General features: G+C 36.7%; 1 protein-coding gene across 7 annotated transcripts in view; it reads left to right on the top strand.

Annotated features, from left to right (window-relative positions):
• The window catches only part of STXBP5L (syntaxin binding protein 5L), a 413,694-nt gene that overhangs the window by 212,661 nt on the left and 179,996 nt on the right, over positions 1 to 21,037 (top strand). For all 7 annotated transcript variants that reach the window (XM_074404291.1, XM_074404290.1, XM_074404292.1 and 4 more), the window contains exons 10-11: positions 2,060 to 2,138; positions 16,949 to 17,103. In XM_074404291.1, coding sequence (XP_074260392.1) covers positions 2,060 to 2,138; positions 16,949 to 17,103 — 234 coding nt within the window. The remainder of the gene's footprint in view (positions 1 to 2,059; positions 2,139 to 16,948; positions 17,104 to 21,037) is intronic.

Below are 21,037 nucleotides of genomic sequence, written 5' to 3'. Positions count from 1 at the left end.
TAATATCATAACACTTGGCACAGTGCTCTGAATGTTAGGAATAGTAGGAAATGTAATTGTTAATAATCTTCTTACACAAAACATGACATTTAATTATGTTTCAATTATTGACAGTCAGTATGTATAATCAAAGCACAAAAATTCTGTCCCATGAATAAACTGTTAGAGATGGAAATTGATGGGAAATGTTAGCTAAACAAGTAATTATATCATTATTCTTTTCCACTGAAATCAATTGATGACTCTTATGTATATTGATTAAAATGCCTTAATATATACAAATGACTGCATAGATACTGTTTGTTCAATTAATGGTTTGATAATTTAGTGAAGTGCTAGATAGAAAAGACATATAAACTAAGGGGAGTGAATCTCTTCCCTGGCTGTGTCACTTTTTAATTTCTCTCTATTCCCATATCATTACCAAAGTCAGTAATCTCCAACCATCTATTTCTCAGTCTTAGCACTATTTTTCAGACAAGTCCCTGAGCAAAAGTCTTCTCTTTGTAAGGCATCATGATCTACATATAATGTCAGCAATTCTATTTTACATATGGCACAGATAAGTATTTTTTTGTACAATGTGAATGATTATGGTCAATTTTATATTATTTGTTTCTTCTTTAGTCAACATAAGGTAAAATAAAGAAAAACCAATTTCAGAAAGCATGCCAAGCAGCAGATGTTGATTTGTTGTTTGTTAAGTCCTTGCCCTTTAAATAAGTTGAATAAAACTACCTAGATATCCTATTTGGATTTGCTTATGTCATTCTGAAGCTAATCTGAAAATTTAAACCTATGTGCATGTAAGCTTCTCTCTACATAATAGACATGTGACTATAAACAACTATGGTAATACATCAATAAATAAGGGTACTCACTGAAAAATAAAAAGAAACAAGAACTGCATTATAGAACACATTCCAATTTAATCAAAATGAGACATAAACTGAAAGCATAACTAGAAAGATAAACATGTTCTATGCAGAAGTAGCTTCACTTCTATTTCCTTCTCTTTTTGATCCTTTCTTCAAAATCTTATGGAGTCTAAACAGCACAACTCGTCCCTTATAAGAAATTATCATTTTTCCTTTATGCAAACTGAATGCATCATTAAAATGATTTTTAAAAATCATGAAATACAGTATCTACATTCATTGTCTAATGGAAGTTTTAAAAAATGTATTTGATGGAAATAGAATGATTTTGATAGTTCATTATATGCTTTACATAGCAAGTATTTCTCTGAAAGGGGCTTACATGTAGATAAAATATTGATTCTAGTATGGATTGTCATCATTGTCTTAGTCTATTTAATTCTGCTATAACAGTATACCACGCACTATGCAATTTATAAACATAGAGGTTTATTTGGCTTGTGATTCTGGAGGTTGGAAAATCCAAGATTGTGGGGCAACATCTGATGAGGGACTTCTTACTGTGTAATAACAAGGTAGAAGATAACACATGTCAAGATATTTGCAAGAGAGGGAAGGGGACTCAGCTAATCCTTTCATCAGAAACCCACTGCCATAATAACTAACCCATTCTCACAATAACTGTCTTAATTCATACATGAGAGCAAAGCCCCCATGACCTAATCATCTCTTAAACATCCTATTCTTCACCCTGCTGCATTGAGAATTAAGTTTCCAACACATGTGTTTTGGAGAACACATTCAAACCATAGCAATAGTAATACATTTCATTATATAGATAAGTATGTATGTGTGTGTCTTCAATTCTAAACTTATTTTGTCTTCAAACTTACATAATTAAAATAACTCCACATGAAATTAGATTTATGTGAGAAGAATATAAAGTAATAAAAGTTGTATAATTTTACAGATAATTATATAGCAGATAATTATTGCAACTCTAAAGATTATTTGCAAATTCAACAAAAATATTAGGATTCATAGACATGAGTTTATCCTGTTATGACAAACACGTAATTACATTATTATTCCTCTATCTTTAAATTCCTTCAAATTTTTAAATTCTTAAAGATGAATAGAATTTAAATTAGATTTAATTAAATCTTGTGTTTTTCCTTTAGGAAAAAGTCAAAGAGAAGGAAGAAAATCTGAATCTTGTAAACCAATTCTTAAAGTAGAATACAAGACCTGCAAAAACAGGTATGCATTTTTAATTTAGGGAAAAAGGGATATGAAGCACAGACAAAAAGGGCAGATGATCTTTAATGTTAATATATTGTTTAAAGTTTTACATAATTATAAATATAAGTGGATCCTCTACATTAACAATAACTGACTTTTTGTTGCCTAATAGATGTGTCTCTGATGATTATTATTATGAATATTGCAAATTAAAAGTTAATTATTTGAGAATTCTTTTAAGCATCTAGATAAGTACTATACACACTAATTTTAACAGTAAAGGACTTTTGGCCATGCATATTATAAGTAGCAGGATTTATTAAGCAGAAGGAATATGTCCATTGCTATTGCATGTGAAAGAACTAAATATGTAACCAAGTCTCTGCACGTTAAGATCTTACATTCTGAAGTTGGAAGATTACAGTTTGTTGGAAAGATAAAGTTATGTATATTAATGTAATAAAAAGTACTGAATTTTAAGATATTAGAAAAGAATAATATGAAGTAAAATATTATATTTAAAGCATGTTACATTGACTCCTTTACCATTACCCTTTGTCTTTTTTGATCTTTGTTGATTTAAAGTCTGTTTTATTAGAGACTAGTCTTGCAACACCTGCTTTTTTTTGCTTTCCATTTGCTTGGTAAATTTTCCTCCATTTTTTATTTTGCACCTATGTGTGTCTTTGCTAGTTAGATGGGTCTCCTGAATACAGCACATTGATGGGTCTTGACTCTTTATACAATTTACCAGTCTGTGTCTATTCATTGGGGCATTTAGCTCATTTACATTTAAGGTTAATATTGTTATGTGTGAATTTGATCCTGTCATTATAATGCTAGCTGGTTATTTTGCCCATTTGTTGATGCAGTTTCTTCATAGTGTCAATGATCTTTTCAGGTTGGTATGTTTTTGCAGTGGCTAGTCCTGGTTTTTTCTTTCTATGTTTAGTGCTTCCTTCAGGAGCTGTTGTAAGGCAGGTTTGGTGGTACAAAATCTCTCAGCATTTGCTTGTTTGTAAAGGATTTTATTTTTTATTCGCTTATAAAGCATAGGCTGGATGTAAAATTATGGGTCAAAAATTCCTTTCTTGAAGAGGGATCCAAGATGGCTGATTAGGAGCAGCTCTGAATTGCAGCTCCCAGTGAGAGCACAGAGGGTGACAGGATGCCACATTTCCAAAAGGATTTTTATTGCCTACAGACCAGAAGATTCTCAGGTGGAGGATCTGCATGAGTTGCCAGTGCAGCTGTTTTGGCCAGCGTGGCGGGTCTCCACTCAAAATACTTACACGGGTCCCGGCACCATTTCAGCTGGTGACTGGAGGGCCTGGGAGACAGAGTCACCCATTCAACTGATAAAAAGGGAACTAAAACTGGGAGCCAGGCCAGGAGATTCCCAGGTGAAAATGCGCAATGAATCTCCAGCGTGGCTGTTTCAGCCAGCACAGTGGGTCACCACACAGGAAATCACACAGAATTGGGCACCTTTTCAGCAGGTGACTGGAATGCCTGGGAGACAGAGTTGCCCATACAACTGATAAAAAGGGGACAAAAACAGGGAGCCAGGCCAGGAGATTCCTGGGCAGAAAAGCGCCACAACTCCCAAGTGCGGCTCTTTCATCTGCATAAAATCTCACACAAATCTGGGCACCTTTTGAACTGGTGGCTAGAATGCCTGGGAGACAGAGCCACCTATTCAACTGAAAAAAAAGGGGGTCTGAGACAGGGAGCCAGGTGAACAGGCTCGGTTGGTCCCACACCCACAAAGACCAGCAATCTGAAACGCTCTGAATTGAGAGTCTCACAGCAAGCAGAGCTAAACACGGAACAGTCCAGCTCTGAAGAGGAGAGGCATCTGCCATTACTGAGGCAGTCCACCACTACTGAGGTGGTCCACCACTGCCGAAGCAGCCCACCATTGCTGAGACAGTCAGCCATAACAGAGAGAGTCCACCATTACAGAAGTGGGCTGCCATTGTCAAGGCAGTTCTGACTATACCCCTATAAACAGGACAGCAGCGAAGTTCACACGGCAGCTGGGCAGAGCCCACAGCAGCTAAGAAAAGCCTCTGCTGGCCAGACTGTGACTAGGCTGCCTCCTCACTGGGTAGGGCAGCCCTGAAAAGCAGCAGCACAACAGAAACTTATAAATAAAGCCCTACCTTCCCAGGACAGAGAACCTGGGGAAAAAAGGTAGTTATGAGTTCTGCTGCAGCAGACTTAAACATACCTGCTCGGCAGCTCTGAATGGAACAATGGAGCTCACAGCTCAGCACTTGAGCTCCTATAAAGAACAGACTGTCTCCTCAAGTAGCTCCCTGACCCCACATATCCAAAGAGTCACCTCAAAAAGGAGAGCTCAACTGACATCTGGTGGGTATCCTTCTGGGACAAAGATAGCAGGAGAAGAAACTGGAGGTAACCTTTTCTGTACTGCAGCCACTGCAGGTGATCCCCAGGCAAGCAGAGCCTGGAATGAATCTCCAGCAGTCCTACAGCAGAGGGGCCTGAGTGTTAGAAGGAAAACTAAGAAACACAAAGAAATAACTTTATCATCAACAAACTGGACGTCCACTGAGAGACTTTATCTGAAAGTCACCAACAACAAAGACCACAGGTAAATAAATCCACAAAGATGGGAAGAAACCAGCACAAAAAGGATGAAAACACCCAAAACCAGAACACTTCTCCTCCTACAAGGCATCAAAACTCCTCACCAGCAAGGGAACAAGGCTGGATGGAGAATGAGTCTGATGAATTAACGGAATCAGGCTTCAGAAGGTGGATAATAAGAAACTTCTCTGAGCTAAAAGAACATGTTCTAACCCAATGCAAAGAAACTAAGAATCTTGAAAAAAGGTTTGACAAAATGCTAACAAAAATAAAGAGCTTAGAGAGGAATATAAATGAATTGATGGAGCTAAAAAACACAACATGGGAATTTCACGAAGCATACACAAGTTTCAATAGCTGAATCAACCAAGCAGAAGAAAATATATCAGAGGTTGAATATCAACTCAATGAAATAAAATGGGAAGGCAAGATAAAAGAGTAAAAAGAAATGAACAAAGCCTCCAACAGATATGGGACTATGTGAAAAGACCTAATCTATGTTTGATAGGGGTACCTGAATGTGATGGAGAGAATGAATCCAAGCTGGAAAACACTTTTCAGGATATTATCCAGGAAAACTTTCCAACCTAGCAAGACAGGCCAATATTTAAGTCCAGGAAATACAGAGAACGTGACAAAGATACTCCTCAAGAAGAGCAACCCCAAGGCATATAATCTTCAGATTCACTAGGGTTGAAATGAAGGAGAAAATGCTAAGGGCAGCCAGAGAGAAAGGTCGGGTCACCCACAAAGGGAAGCCCATCAGACTAACAGTGGATCTCTCAGCAGAAACTCTACAAGCCAGAAGAGAGAGGGGGACAATATTCAACATCCTTAAAGAAAATAACTTTTAACCTAGAATTTCATATCCAGCCAAACTAAGTTTCATAAGCAAAGGAGAAATAAAATTATTTATGAACAAGCAATTACTCAAAGATTTCATCACCACCAGACCTGCTTTACAAGAGCTCCTGAAAGCAGCACTAAATATAGAAAGGAACAAGCAGTACCGGCCACTCCAAAAGCACACCAAATGGTAAAGAGCATGGACACAATGAAGAAACTGCATCAACTAACAGGCAAAACAACCAGCTAGCATCAAAATGACAGGAGCAAATTTATGGATAAAAATATTAACCCTTAATGTAAATGGGCTAAATGCCCCAATCGAAAGACACAGACTGGCAAATTGTACAAAAAGCCAAAACCCATCAGTGTGCTGTCTCCAGGAAACCCATCTCATATTCAAGGATATTTTGAGCATAGGCTCAAAATAAAGGGATGGAGGAAGATTTACCAAGCAAATGGAGAGCAAAAAAAAAAAGCAGGATTTGCAATTCTCATCTCTGATAAAATAGACTTTAAAGCAACAAAGATCAAAAGAGACAAAGAAGGACACTACATAATGGTAAAAGAACCAATGCGACAAGAAGTGCTAATGATCCTAAACATATACACACCCAATACAGGAGCACCCAGTTACATAAAGGAAGTTCTTAATGACTTACAAAGAGACTTAGACTCCCACACAATTAATATTGTGAGACTTTAACACTCCACTGTCAATATTAGACAGAACAACAAGACAGAAAATTAACAAGGATATCCAGGATTTGAACTCAGACCTGGACCAAGCAAACCTATTACACATTGCAGAACTCTCCAATCCAAATCCACAGAATATACATTTTTCTCAGCATCACATCACACCTACTCTAAAATTGACCACATAATCAGAAGTAAATCACTCTTCAGCAAATGCAAAAGAACAGAAATCATAACAAACAGTCTCTCAGACCACAGTGTAATCAAGCTAGAACTCAGAATTCAGAAACTAACTCAGATCACACAACTTCATGGAAACTGAACAACTAGCTCTTGAATGTTGACTGGAAAAATAATGAAATGAAGGCAGATATAAAGATACTCTTCAAAACCAGTGGGAATGAAGACATAACATACCAGAATCTTTGGTACAAATTTAAAGCAGTGTCTAGAGGAAAATATATAGCAATAAGTACCCACATGAGAAGCAAGGAAAGATCTAAAATCAACACCCTGTCATAAAAATTGACAGAGCTAGAGGAGCAAAAAAAAAAAAAAAAAAAAAAAACAAACTCAAAAGCTAGCATAAGAGAAGAAATAACTAAGATCAGAGCAGAACTGAAGGAGATACAGACACACACACACACACACAAAAAACCCTTGAGAAAGTCAATAAATCCTAAGAGCTGGTTTTTTGAAAAGATCAACAAAATAGACCACTAGCCAGATGAATAAAAAAGGAAAGAGAGAATAATCAAATAGATGCAATAAAAAATGATAAAGGGGATATCACCACAGATTCCACAGAAATAGAAACCACCATCAGAGATTATTACAAACAACTCTATGCACATAAACTAGTAAACCTGGAATAAATGGATAAATTTCTGGACACTTGCATCCTCCCAAGCCTAAACCAGGAAGAAGTCAAAACTCTGAATAGACCAATAACAAGGGCTGAAGTTGAGGTAGCAATTAAGAGCCTACCACCCAAAAAAAGCCCAGGTCCAGATGGGTTCACAGCCGAATTCTATCAGACACACAAAGAAAAGCTTGTCCCATTCCTTCTGAAACTATTCCAAACAATCCAAAAAGAGAAAATCCTTCCCAAATCATTTTATGAGACCAACATCATCCTGATACGAAAACTTGGCAGAGACTCAACAAGAAAAGGAAATTTCAGGCCAATATCCATGATGAACATAGATGCAAAATCTTCAATAAAATACTGGCAAATTGATTGCAACAGCACATCAAAAAGCTTATGCACCATGATCAAGTGGGCTTCATCCTGGGAATGCAAGGCTGGTTCAAGATACACAAGTCTATAAACGTAATTCACCACATAAACAGAACCAAAGACAAAAACCACATGATTATCTCCATTGATGCAGAGAAGGCCTTTGACAAAATTCAATAGCCCTTTATGCTAAAAACCCTCAATAACCTAGGTATAGATGGAATGTATCTCAAAATAATAAAAGCTATTTACGACAAACCCAAAACCAATATCATACTGAATGGGCAAAAACTGGAAGCATTCCCTTTGAAACCTGGCCCTAGACAAGGATGCCATCTCTCACCACTCCTATCAATGTTGTATTGGAAGTTCTAGCCAGAGCAATCAGGCAAGAAAAAAGAAATAAAGCATATTCAATTAGGAAAGGAGGAAGTCAAATTGTCTCTATTTGCAGATGACATGATTGTATATTTAGAATACCCCATCATCTCTGCCCAAAATCTCCTGAAAGTGATAAGCAATTTCAACAAAGTCTCAGGATGCAAAATCAATGTGCAAAAATCACAAGCATTCCTATACACCAATAACAGACTTAAAGAGAGCCAAATCAAGAACGAACTGCCATTCACAATTGCTACAAAGAGAATAAAATACCTAGGAAAACAACTAACAAGGAACGTAAAGGACCTCTTCAAGGAGAACTACAAACCACTGCTCAACAAAATAAGAGAGGACACAAACAGATTGAGAAACATTCCATGCTCATGGTTAGGAAGAATCAATATCATGAAGATGGTCACACTGCCCAAAGTAATTTACAGATTCAATGCTATCCTGATCAAGCTACCAATGACCTTCATCACAGAATTGGAAAAAAACACATTAAACTTCATCTGGAACCAAAAGAGAGCCCACATAGCCAAGTCAATTTTAAGCAAAAAGAACAAAGCTGGAGGCATCACGCTACCGGACTTCAAACTATACTACAAGGCTACAGTAATCAAAACAGCATGGTACTGGTACCAAAACAGAGATGTAGACCAATGGAACAGAACAGAGGCCTCAGAGGCAACACCACACATCTACAACCATCTGATGATCTTTGACAAACCTGACAAAAACAAGCAATGGGGAACGGAGTCCCTGTTTAATAAATGGTGTTGGGAAAACTGGCTAGCCATGTGCAGAAAGCAGAAACTGGACCCCTTCCTGACACCTTACACTAAAATTAACTCCAGATGGATTAAAGACAAACATAAGACCCCACACCATAAAAACCCTAGAAGAAAATCTAGGCACAACCGTTCAGGACAAAGGCGTAGGCAAGGACTTCATGACTGAAACACCAAAAGCATTGGCAACAAAAGCCAAAATAGACAAATGGGACCTAATCAAACTCCAGAGCTTCTGCACAGCAAAATAAACGGTCATTAGAGTGAATTGGCAACTAACAGAATGGGAAAAAATTTTTGCGATCTACTCACCTGACAAAGGGCTAATATCCAGAATCCACAATGAACAAAAACAGATTTACAAGAAAAAAACAAGCCCATTCAAAAGTGGGCAAAAGATATGAACAGACACTTTACAAAAGAAGACAAACATATGAAAAAATGTTCATGATCACTGGTCATTAGAGACATGCAAATCCAAACTACATTGAGATACCATCTCATGCCAGTTAGAATGGCGATCATTAAAAAATCTGGAGACAACAGATGCTGGAGAGGATGTGGAGAAATAGAAACACTTTTACACTGTTGGTGGGAGTGTAAATTAGTTCAGCCATTGTGGAAGACAGTGTGGCAATTCCTCAAGGACCTAGAAATAGAAATTCCATTTGGCCCAGCAATCCCATTACTGGGTATATATCCAAAGGAATATAAAGTGTTCTATTATAAGGACACATGTGCACGAATATTCATTGCAGCACTGTACAATAGCAAAGACTTTGAACCAACCCAAAAGCCCATCAATGATAGACTGGGCAGAGAAAATGTGGACCATATACACCATGGAATACTATGCAGCCATAAAAAACAATGAGTTCGTGTCCTTTGTAGGGACATGGATCAACCTGGAAACCATCATTCTCAGCAAACTGACACAAGAACAGAAAATCAAACACCGCATGTTCTCACTCATAGGTGGGTATTGAATAATGAGAACACATGGACATGGGGAAGGGAGCATCACACACTGGGGACTGTTGGTGGGGATGAACTAGGTGAGGGACAGTGGGTGTAGGGAGTTGGGGAGGGATGACATGGTAATTCTAGATATTGGTGATGGGGAGGAAGGCAGCAAACCACACTGCCATGTATGTATCTATGCAACAATCTTGCCTGTTCTTCACATGTACCCCAAAACCTAAAATGCAGTAAAATATTTAAAAAACAAAGAAAGAAAGAAAGAAAGAAAGAAAAGAAAAGAAAATTCTTTTCTTTAAGAGTGTTGAATATTGGCCCCCACCCTCTGCTAGCTTGTAGTGTTTCTGCGTAGAGATCCACTGTTAGTCTAATGAGCTTCCCTTTGTGGGTAATTCGACCTTTCTCTCTGGCTGCTCTCAACATTTTTTTCTTCATGTCAACCTTGGTGTATTTGACAATTATTTGTCTTGGGGTTGCTCTTCTTGAGGTTTATCTTTGTGGTGTTCTATTTCCTGAGTTTGAATTTTGGCCTGTCTTGCTAGGTTGGGGAAGTTCTCCTCTTTACTGGGATATTAATTTCAGGATATTATCCTGAAAAGTGTTTTCCAACTTGGTTTCCTTCTCCCTGTCAATTTCGGGTACACCAATTAAATATAGGTTTGGTCTTTTCACATAGTCCCATATTTCTCGGAAGCTTTGTTTGTTCCTTTTCATCTTTTTTCTCTCTGATAAGCTTTATTCTGCTTGATCAATTCGATTATTGATACTTGTGTATATTTCACGAAGTTCTTGTGCTGTGCTTTTCAGCTCCATTGGGTCATTTATATTCTTCTCTAAACTGGTTATTCTAGTTAGCAGTTTCTCTAATCTTTCTTCAAGGTTCTTAGCATCCTTGAATTGGGTTAGGACATGCTTTTTTAGCTCATAGGAATTTGTTATTACCCACCTCCTGCAGCTTATTTCTGTCTTTGTCAGTCATTCTCCAGTTTTTTTCCCTTGCTGACAAGGACTTGTGATTCTTTGCAGAAGAGGCATTCGGGTTTTTGGAATTTTCAGCTCTTTTGTGCTGGTGTTTTCTCATCTTTGTGGATTTGTCTACCTTTGATATTTAATGTTGGTGACCTTCTGATTGGGTTTTTGTTTGGTTTTCCTTTTTGTTGATGTTAACGGTATTCCTTTCTGTTTGTTAGTTTTCATTCTAACAGGTCCCTCTGCTGGAGTTTTTTGGAGGTCCACTCCAGACCCTGTTTGCCTGGGTATCACCAGCAGTCTGCAGAACAGCAAAGAGTGCTGCCTGTTCCTTCCTCTGGAAGCTTTGTACTGGAGGGGCATCTGCCAGATGCCAGCTGGAGCTCTCCTGTATAAGGTGTCTGTTGACCCCTGCTGGGAGATGTCTGCCAGCCAGCAGCCACAGGCATCAGGGTCTCACTTGAAGAGGAAGTCTGTCTGTTAGCAGAGCTCAAGCAGTGCCCTAGGAGATCTGCTGCTCTCTTCAGAGCCAGCAGGCAGGAATATTTAAGTTTATGGAAGCTGCACCCACAGCCGTCCTTTCCTTCAGGTGCTCTGTCCCAGGGGAGATGGGAGTTTGATCTATAAGCCCCTGACTGGGGCTGCTGCCTTTCTTTCAGAGATATCCTGCCCAGAGAGGAGGAATGTAGAGAGACAGTCTGGTTACAGTGGCTTTGCTGAGCGGTGGTGGGCTCTGCCCAGTTGGAACTTCCCAATGATTTTGTTTATACTGTGAGGGGAAAACTGCCTACTCAAGCCTCAGTAATGGCAGAGGCCCCTCCCCCCACCAACCTTGAGCATCCTAGGTCAACTTCAGACTGCTGTGCTAGCAGCAAGAATTTCAAGCCAGTGGATCTTAGCTTGCTGGGCTTTGTGAGGGTAGGATCTATCCAAGTGTGAGCTAGAACACTTGGCTCCCTGGTTTCATTCCTTTTTTCAGGAGTGAATGGTCTGTCTTACTGGTATTCCAGATACCACTGTGGTATGGAAGGAAAAAGCTACAGCTAGCTTAGTGTCTGCCCAAATGATCGCCCAGTTTTGTGCTTGAAACCCAGGGTCCTAGTGGTGTAGGCACCCCAGGCAGTCTCCTGCTGCACAGGTTGTGAAGATCATGAGAAAAGCATAGTATCTGGGACAGAATGCACTATTCCTCATGGTAGCTTCCCTTGGTTAGTGGAGGGAATTCTTTGACCCCTTGCGCTTCCCGGGTGAGGCAAAGCCCCACCCTGCTTCAGCTCATCCTCTGTGGTTTACATCTACTTACTAACCAGTCCCAACTAGATGAGCCAGGTACCTCATTTGGAAATGCAGAAATCACCAACCTTCTGTGTTGATCTAGCTGGGAGCTGCAGACTGGAACTGTTCCTATTTAGTCATCTTGCCAGCCTAGATTCTGCTTCACTTTTATATATTTTTTAAAAATATTTTTTCTTTCCTTCAGTTTTAGGGCATGAGGATTTCTTATAATTTTTATTGTGTTATCTACTTTTATCTAGTCTTTGATTTTCTATAGACTAAGAAACTTGAAAGTCAAATTTGTAACATGAGAGCAAATAGATTCATATGAAGGCCTGACAGGTTCTTTCTTGACAAAGTATATATGCATGGACTTTATGACATCTATTTTGTTGTTCAGAGGTCTTTTAAAAAATATATTTCTATGAGATGCTCAACAGTATTCAGTTTAATTCAGTTAAAACATTTATTAGTTATTACTATATACCCTGTGCTATGTGATTTGTTTTATGTTCTGAAATGAGATTATTGCCTGCTTTAGAATTTGTTATGTTCTAGCAGTAGAGGCAAGGACATAAACTAGTGGTTTCTATACAACATGGAAGTTACTTTTATAGAGATATGCTATGGGAGCACACAAAAAGAGCACCTAAGCCAGCCTTGAGGGGAGTAGGGAAGAGAACCTGAAGAGAGATCAGGAAGATTCTTTGGCAAGGAGATGCCTGAGATGGGACTTTACGTATGATCAGATGATGCCAAGCAAAGGGAGGAAGAGATGAAAGTGAAGGGAACATATTTTTAGAAATCAGAAACTCAAGTTAAGGCAGAGTAAAATAATAATTAAAATCATTGGCTTTGAAGTAAGATACTTATGCGACCTTGAAAATTTTAATTAACTATTTTAAAGTTTAGTTTTCTTATCAACAGTTCTTATCTCACTGTGATGTTCATGAGAATTAAGTGAAATAATGGATACAGCATGCAATGTCCTCCATTTGATGAAGATACATAGTGGGTTTCTTAATACATATGTTACTATTACTATTGTCATCATTCCATGTTGTTTAAAGTATTCAAGTATTCTTTACTTTTTTCTAGTCAATGATAACCCAGCTATGTGTAAAGTAATTCTTCATATTTTTAATGCAGAATAATCATATTATTGATCATAGTTACTATCATCCCATCTACTTGTGTACATTAATAAATTGCTTCTATTTTTTGTGTTACTACTTTATTAGAAAAGTCACCTCTGGAGCTTAGCACATAAGGAGGTTAAAAAGCAGAGGGGCAGTGAGGTTAAGATTACTAAAATTTATTGACACAGTAAAATGGGCCACAGTTAGGAAGTGGAATTACATAGCTATAGCCCTGCTCTACCTATTACACAGCAGAAACTGTACAGTTAAAAGTCACGATGGCTGTCACAGAAACAGAAAACTTAGGAAGAGCTCTACCATATAAGCTGCAGCAATAGGGTCTCTTACTGGACTGCATAGGTAGCACATGTAAGGGATGTGTTTTCTTCTCGCTTTTATGTCAGACCAGCCATTCACAGACTTGCTTTACATTTTCAGGGATAAACAGACGTGTATATGGGAATTATTTGTCCCCAAACACCAATATGCTTACTGACACTCCAACTAAGATGGCCTCTAGGTTTGATAATTTTATCCTCTACAAGAAAGGAATATTGATTTATATACCAACTACCGCTAGAATTATTAGGTTTTCTGAAGCTAAAGAAAGTTATTTTCTGGGAGTCTTTTAATCTGTTCCTATCATAGCAGCCTACTAACAGGCTTTATGTATAATTAAGTTCTCTAAGCCTCAATATACCCATCTGTCAAATGGAGTAATTATCTCACTGGGATGTGATAAGGATTAAATAAAAAAATGCATGTAAAATTCTGCATGTAATGCCTACAGTATCATAAATACTCAAAATATGTTAGCATTTAATATTTATTATGTTAGACAACTTGTTTAATCTTGTTGCCTTCATGGGGACAAAATTTTAATCCTGTTTATTTTATGTATTTTACAAATTATATGTACAGTAAAATTAACTTTTGATATACAATTTCATGTTTTTAAACACATGTATAGATTTCTAAAACTACCACCACAATAAGAATAAAAAATATTGCCATCATTTCTTACAACTCTCCTATTGTGTTCCTTTATAGTCACTCCTCTCCCCAACTTCTAAAGCTTAGCAACCACTGATTTGTTCTCCGTCACTATAGTTTTGCCTTTTGGGGACTGTTATATAAATGCAGTTATATATTATGCAACCTTTTAAGCCTAGCTTCTTTCATTCAGTAGACTGCCTTTGAGATTCATCCAAGTTTTCTATTCATAATTTGTTATTTTTTATTAATGCTTTCTTTAAGTCTGAGGACATTTCAAGTATATGGTTATTTATTTCTTTTATAAGAATCTATCTGATAGGAATTCCTTAATAGAATCTTTGTATTAAGTAACACCTGAGACAGTTCAGTGCAGTACAACATTTAGTGTGGTACAGCATTACCAAGCAACTGTGTTCCTTTGACCACTAATGATATTCATGGAATAAAAGGGATCTGTAATCTAATAAATTTGAGAAATTACAAATTCTATAAAAGTAAATTGGATTGTTTACCTTATGATTTCTCAGAATTTTTAACATATGCCATGAAATGCAAAATTTCTAAACAGAGATGCAGTTTTGCAAGTGCTTATCAAATTATCAAATTTAATGTTTTAATGCTGAACAACTACGAAGTTGTATTCTACAGTTTGGGAAACATTAAACTAAAAATGAGAAACATGGGCTTTTGAAACTGGTTTTGAATCTTTGTCCTGGTACTCACTAGCTGCTTGACCCTGAACAAGTTTAATCTGCATTAATCTTAAATTCCTTATGTATAAATGGGACTAATAGTACTTTCCTCGTCAAGGTTGTTGTGAGGATTACACAAAATTTACTTTATATATACACACAGCACACTATATACCACATTGTAAGCATTCAGTAAATTGTAGCTATTTATTACTAGAGGCAATATATAGGAGCGTTTAGAAGCCATAGGCTTTGGAGTCTGATAGATCTCAATTTTCCTTAAATGTTGCTGCTTAGCTGTTATTTAACCTCATTAATAAAATGAGGACATAACTTATGAGGACTTAATGTTATAATTAAATATTTAGTACAGTTAACAATGAGTGGTTCCCTGAGCACTTTTCTGAGTAAATAACTTTTTATTCAATCACTCAGTAATTTAAAAAGAAATGCATATATATTAACAACTAACTTCAGACCCAGACTATTCTGATGCAGAGTTGTAATTAGAGCAGAAGAGGTTTTACTTCCTTTCAATATTGGAGAGGACCTATTTCTAATGTGTATGCAAAAAAGCGGGGGAGGCAAATTATTCCTTATTCTATGTTGAGATTAGTATTAGGGGATGAGAATAAATTCACCTGCTTTTACACAAGAAAAAAATAGATATTTATGGCTTTTATTAATATTTATGGTATACAGTTAAGCTTAATATTTATGAAAAGATACTACATTCTCTTAAGTTGTGGCCTTCTTTTGCAAAACAAAGCAATAAACAAAGGTAAAATCTTTCATAGTATTTCATAAATAACTATATTAGAAATGCTTTTTAAATGTGGATAAATCTTATAAATAATATAAATATATGTTTTATAGAAATAATAAACATGCTTTTTAGTAGCACCATTAGTAGGTGGGTCACTTACCGTATCAAATCACTGGTGCAAAACTATTACTCAAATCAACTGAGGTAAAATAAGTTAAAGTATTTTTACTTATTTTGCTTGTAACTCAAATATTTACATCAGAATATTAAGATAGAATAATAAATAGAAAATAGTACATGCATTTTACATATAGGTTTGGATAGAAACTTTGTTTAAAAGCCCCCCTTTTTGGTTATACAACCAGCAAAAGATTAGCAAATGTCCCATTGATAATGTTTGGTGCCACACACAGTACAAAATGGAAGAGAAAAGGAAATCTTACAGAGTGATTTCTAGGGAAAAGTAGATTGGTCAGCTTATCAAATAGGATGTAAGTGAATTATGTAGGTGAGCATTATATTCTCAAATAATTTGGTACAATAAAAGCTTCTAGTTCTTTTTTAAAAATTAGAAAAGAATATTTTCAAATTTGGTATTTAATTTTTCTTGAAAATACTTCCTGCTAACATACTTTTTCTTTTGTAGACATACACTAAAGATATATAATTATTGATTTGAGAAATCAAATGAAAAATTTTGAAATGATTTCATAATTTTCAGATAGCTATAATGTTTTAGAGTCATCTTAACCCCACTCTACTATCTCATTGTATTTTATAAATCAACAGACAAAAATATTGTCTAAAGTTAGTTGAGTAACGTATATAGAGCTGATTGGCCACAAGTAAAATAGAAGAGGTAATTTATCTTTGATTAACTATTATTCTCTTACATATTAGCTTTCTCTACGTTTTTATTTTTACTCTCTTTTGACAGAAACTCCATTATCTAGAATTTTTATTTTACTCTCTGCCATTCTGGGCTTTCCACTGTCACATTTCATTTTATATTAAAATTTGTCTATTTTCTCTTATAGAGATTTTAGGCTCCACAAGCCAGCTAGCTATCCTGATATTCTAACATGACTAATATTCCAGTGATAGTGATTTAGAGTTTGGGAACTAACTAATATATATGAAGATGTCTTTTGAGAGTCAGTGAGCACATCCATCTCCCTCTAAGCTCACTGCCTTTCCCCAAACCTACCCCAACATCTTTAGACTGATCCATTAGTAAATTTAATAGTGAGAATTTACATCTAGAAAGTGGGATATAGTAGAAGAGTAGGTTAGTGAACGAAAAATTTTGAGCCAGGCAAGTTTTTTACTGTCTGTCAAATTATATGGTATACAACAAACCTGTTCTTTATAAGTTCAGTCCTGTGACTTTGTGTCATATTAAAGGACTTCTGAGTCTCATTAATGTTTTTTTCTATGTAGCGAACCATTCATAATATTCTCTGGTGGGCTGTCCTATGACAAAGCTTGTAGAAGACCAAGTTTAACCATCATGCATGGAAAAGCAATTACAGTACTTGAAATGGATCATCCTATTGTTGAATTTCTAACTTTATGTGAAACACCTTATCCAAATGGTAAGTAACTAAAATGAAACTTAATATTGAAAAATTCATTTTTGAAATGATAAGTTTCTAACAAAACTAAGGTTAAATATTTTCAGTTTTGGCAGCGGATGTCTACTATGGTATAACACTGAGCTACAGGTGCTGGAGCAGGTTCTGCAACTGTACCTACTTGACAAACTGGAAATAAAACAGATGTAGTACAGCAATGCTGGAATTTCAGGTTCTAGTATCAGGTAAGTGCTTTAAACTTTGATTAGATGGTGGAAGCTGAGCTGGGAGGGTCCAGTAAGGGTCCGGGATGAAATCACTTGGGGAAGCTGAGGTCTCTTAATAGCCTCTCTCAGACCAGCTCCATCCATTCCATCCCAAAGCCAATCAAAGTTAAAGCACTTACCTTATATTAGTAATCTGTAACTGTGGTGGTGCTGCATCTGTTTCACATCTGGCTTTGCTTCAGATGCAACTGCAGCACCTCTGATTACTCTAGGATTACAAATGTGTGGTTAATGACTTTTTAAAATTTTGAGAATAGTCAGAAGAGCCTTTGGGAAGAGAAATGCATATATGATTTTATTATCCTGACTATAAAGACTTTTTCTAAACTTATATACAATCCGTATAATGAAATCTAATAATGATGAAATAGTTTCATAATGTGGCCAGGTGTGGTGGCTCATGCCTATAATCCTAGCACTTTGAGAGGCCAAGGCAGGCAGATTGTTTGAGTCCAGGAGTTTGAGACCAGCCTGGACAACATAGAGTCCCTCTCTAAAAAATATAATAAGTAAATAAATAAAAATTTTAATGAAATCTAAAAAGTGAGAAATTTCTTCTCATAAAAAAGGAAATATGAGTTGTCTTACAACAACATAGTAAGTGTATATGTATTACTGTATTTTTAAGAGGGAATATATAGATCTAGGGGAAAGTGCACTGGATTTGGAGACAGAATATATGGGATTATGATTTAGCTCTGCCACTTACTAGCTAGGTGACCTTGGGCAAGTAACTTTACATTATGAGTTTTATTTATGATTTGTAGAAAGAGAATCATAATATGGTCACCACATGACTACTAGAAGGTTAAGTGAGCATACTTCTTAAATTATAAAAATATATATGTTGTGAGTTCTATTATTAAATGTATTAAATTTAAATTAATCTCATATAAAATATGGGATAAACTGATATTAAATCATAATCAATGTAGCACTTTATTTCCAAAGTAACTAGAGACAGACAATTTATTTATGTTTTTAATTGTCAAATATTTATTGAATCATTCTATGGCCTCAGTACTACAAGAACTTGGGCATACAGATAAAGTATAAAACTAATCTCTGATGTCAAATTGCATAAAATCTGGTCAGATGGGTGAGATTACTATGATTTGTTAAGTTTAAGTAATGTAATACCTTAATTAAGTGCTGAGTTGTATGGTTCAGACTATAAATAATGTATTAATTTATAAGCTAGTTAAATAGTCATGGTTTCATGCATAGTAATAGCAGTTTTTGGAAAGAGAGGAAAGTAAGTCTGATTGTGAGACAGTAGAGTTGTTTAGAGAACAGAAAAAGAGAAATTGTCTTACAATATTTATGAATCATCAAAATTTAAGTGTTCTTTGGAGTTATAAAAATGAATGATGAAGGAATAAATGAAGAAAGAACAGAAGACCAACAGCTGAGCTTAGGAAAATGCCTCCTCTGAAGAGCCTTGAGGAAGATGTGTGAGCAATAGAAATTGAGAATGTGTGGTCTGTGTGTATATAGATTTCTGCACATTGGTAGAGATGTTAGGATAATTTCTAATAATGTTCAATAAAGCATAAATGCAATGTAACTATTCCCATTCACTTTCAAGCCATATATATAAATCTTTGTTTTTCAGAAAGTGGTAATGAGGATGGAATTTTTTATTTGTTGAAAGCTAGGAGATGTACTTTAACTCTATTCACAGTGCAGAAAAGGTTTCTGAACATATGTCCATCTCAAGCAGAACTTAGTCCAAACCAGGGCCCCAGAAACCTTCCTAATCTAGCTCCTTCATTAGAGTTAACCTCTCCAAGTAAATCACGTTCTTGAGTGCATCCCCAACTGTAATCTATGGGGTTATCATTGGTGCTGGATTGTGCCCTAGGACTCTCAGGGCACAGATGATAGCTCTTGGAGAGCAGGGTGAGTAGTGCTGGTGAGGCCAACTCAAGAGATGAGAATTAAGGTAAAGCCATTTCTGTGGCCAGATCTTCTGGTGAGGATAACTAATATTTCCCCCTTTTTGGGAGAAGGAAATATGGACCTGGCAGATTTGTACAAAAACCTTTCCCAGGAGGTTTACAGGACAAGCAGAAATAAATGCCATTGAGGAGTCCTACTTGGAAGGAGATCAGTAAAGATTAGAGGCTACCACAAATGTGTTGGCTGCCCTGACTATGAGGATGAATTTAGAACTCTATGAAGGAACATTGAAAGCATGCCAGGGTTAAGGAGGACTAAAGATAGGGCCTTGGGCTATTGCAGGTTAAATGCCACACCACAAATCTTTGCCAGTTGGGCTTTTCTTATTCCCTTGCTCTATTTCACCAGTCCAGAGGACTAGAGGTGGTAAGCACAATGGAAATGTTGATAAATAGGCCAAATTACACAAATGTTTTCAGTAATTTTCCCTGTACAATGAGTTCCTCCGGCATTATGAAGCTCTTGAGAGACTTCTCAGGTTGGTATAAGTGTTCCAACAGGGCCTTAACTACTGCCATGGCTGTGGCCTGTTGACAATAGAAGGCTTCAACGCAGTGCTGAAACATGTAGACTAAGTGGTACATGCCAGTGTCTTTGAGAGACGGGGAGCTGAGTAAAATAATATTGTTGCCATAACTCAAAGAGACTTTCTGGTAATGTGTAGTCCATGAAGGCATGAAATGGTTTTCCAATATGGTGTTATGGATATATTTCACACAGATATGAAGGTTGTGAACTATCTCAAGGCATGCTTGCCATCTGTATAAATATTGGCCATTTTACCTTTGGCTGAAAGACATGTCTAGTAAGAGCATGCAGTCCGGAAGACCTGACATCAGGAAAGATAAGGAAAGTGGCAGAATTAAGCAAGTTATATTGGATCGTGGTAAGGGGAGGTGAGGATAGAAAGAGAACTGCATAGTTTTCTAGGCCTCTTGTGATGTGAATTGAGGAAAGCCCCAACAGAGTGTGGAATGCAGACAGTGAGGGGGTCCCCATTACTATTTTCATTGTGGCTTTTACAAAAGAAGTGGCTGCATCAACTTCTTTGAGACAAGGAGACTATAGTATCCTATGGGTCCAGTTTGTGTCCAATTCTGATATTTTAATTCACCTAGTTGGTTAGATTTTAAAGGGGAAATCCCCTGAATGTTCCCAGAGCATCCCTAGTCTGGATGGGATGGCAGGGGAGCGACCTAGGTGACTCCATTAGGATTTAGTTATAACCAAATATTGGAGGGTCTTAGGAGAATTCAGAATCTAATCCAGTCCACAGCTAAATGACAAGGAATTGTGGACAGTGCACAGGATTATAATGTAATAATTGATACACTTTTGCTTTTCTTACAAGCATAACTTTTCCTGTCCACATTGATCAAATAAGAAATCATAAATATTAGAACTTCTTGAAGCTAGATGGCCCGACCAAGTCAGGTGTTAGATTTTACTTACAGTCTTAAGGTTCTTGGGCCTACCAGGAAGTGACAGTTTTTACTTACTAACTGTAAAGCTGGGAACTCTTGAAGACAGGCATTTTACGTACATTCTTACATATAACATTTCAGTCTATATCTTGGTACTATAACCAATGTTTTTAATTGCATCCTGCTTTCAAGAGAGAGAAGATTTTTATTTAACTTATATAAATAAAAATAAGAATACTCATGTATAGCTTCTGAATTTTAGAGGAATCAAGTAGGGAGAAA

The sequence above is a fragment of the Saimiri boliviensis genome, chromosome 8 (assembly GCF_048565385.1).
Source record: "Saimiri boliviensis isolate mSaiBol1 chromosome 8, mSaiBol1.pri, whole genome shotgun sequence".
NCBI lineage: Eukaryota > Metazoa > Chordata > Mammalia > Primates > Cebidae > Saimiri > Saimiri boliviensis.
This window is presented reverse-complemented; position numbering and strand designations above follow the sequence as displayed.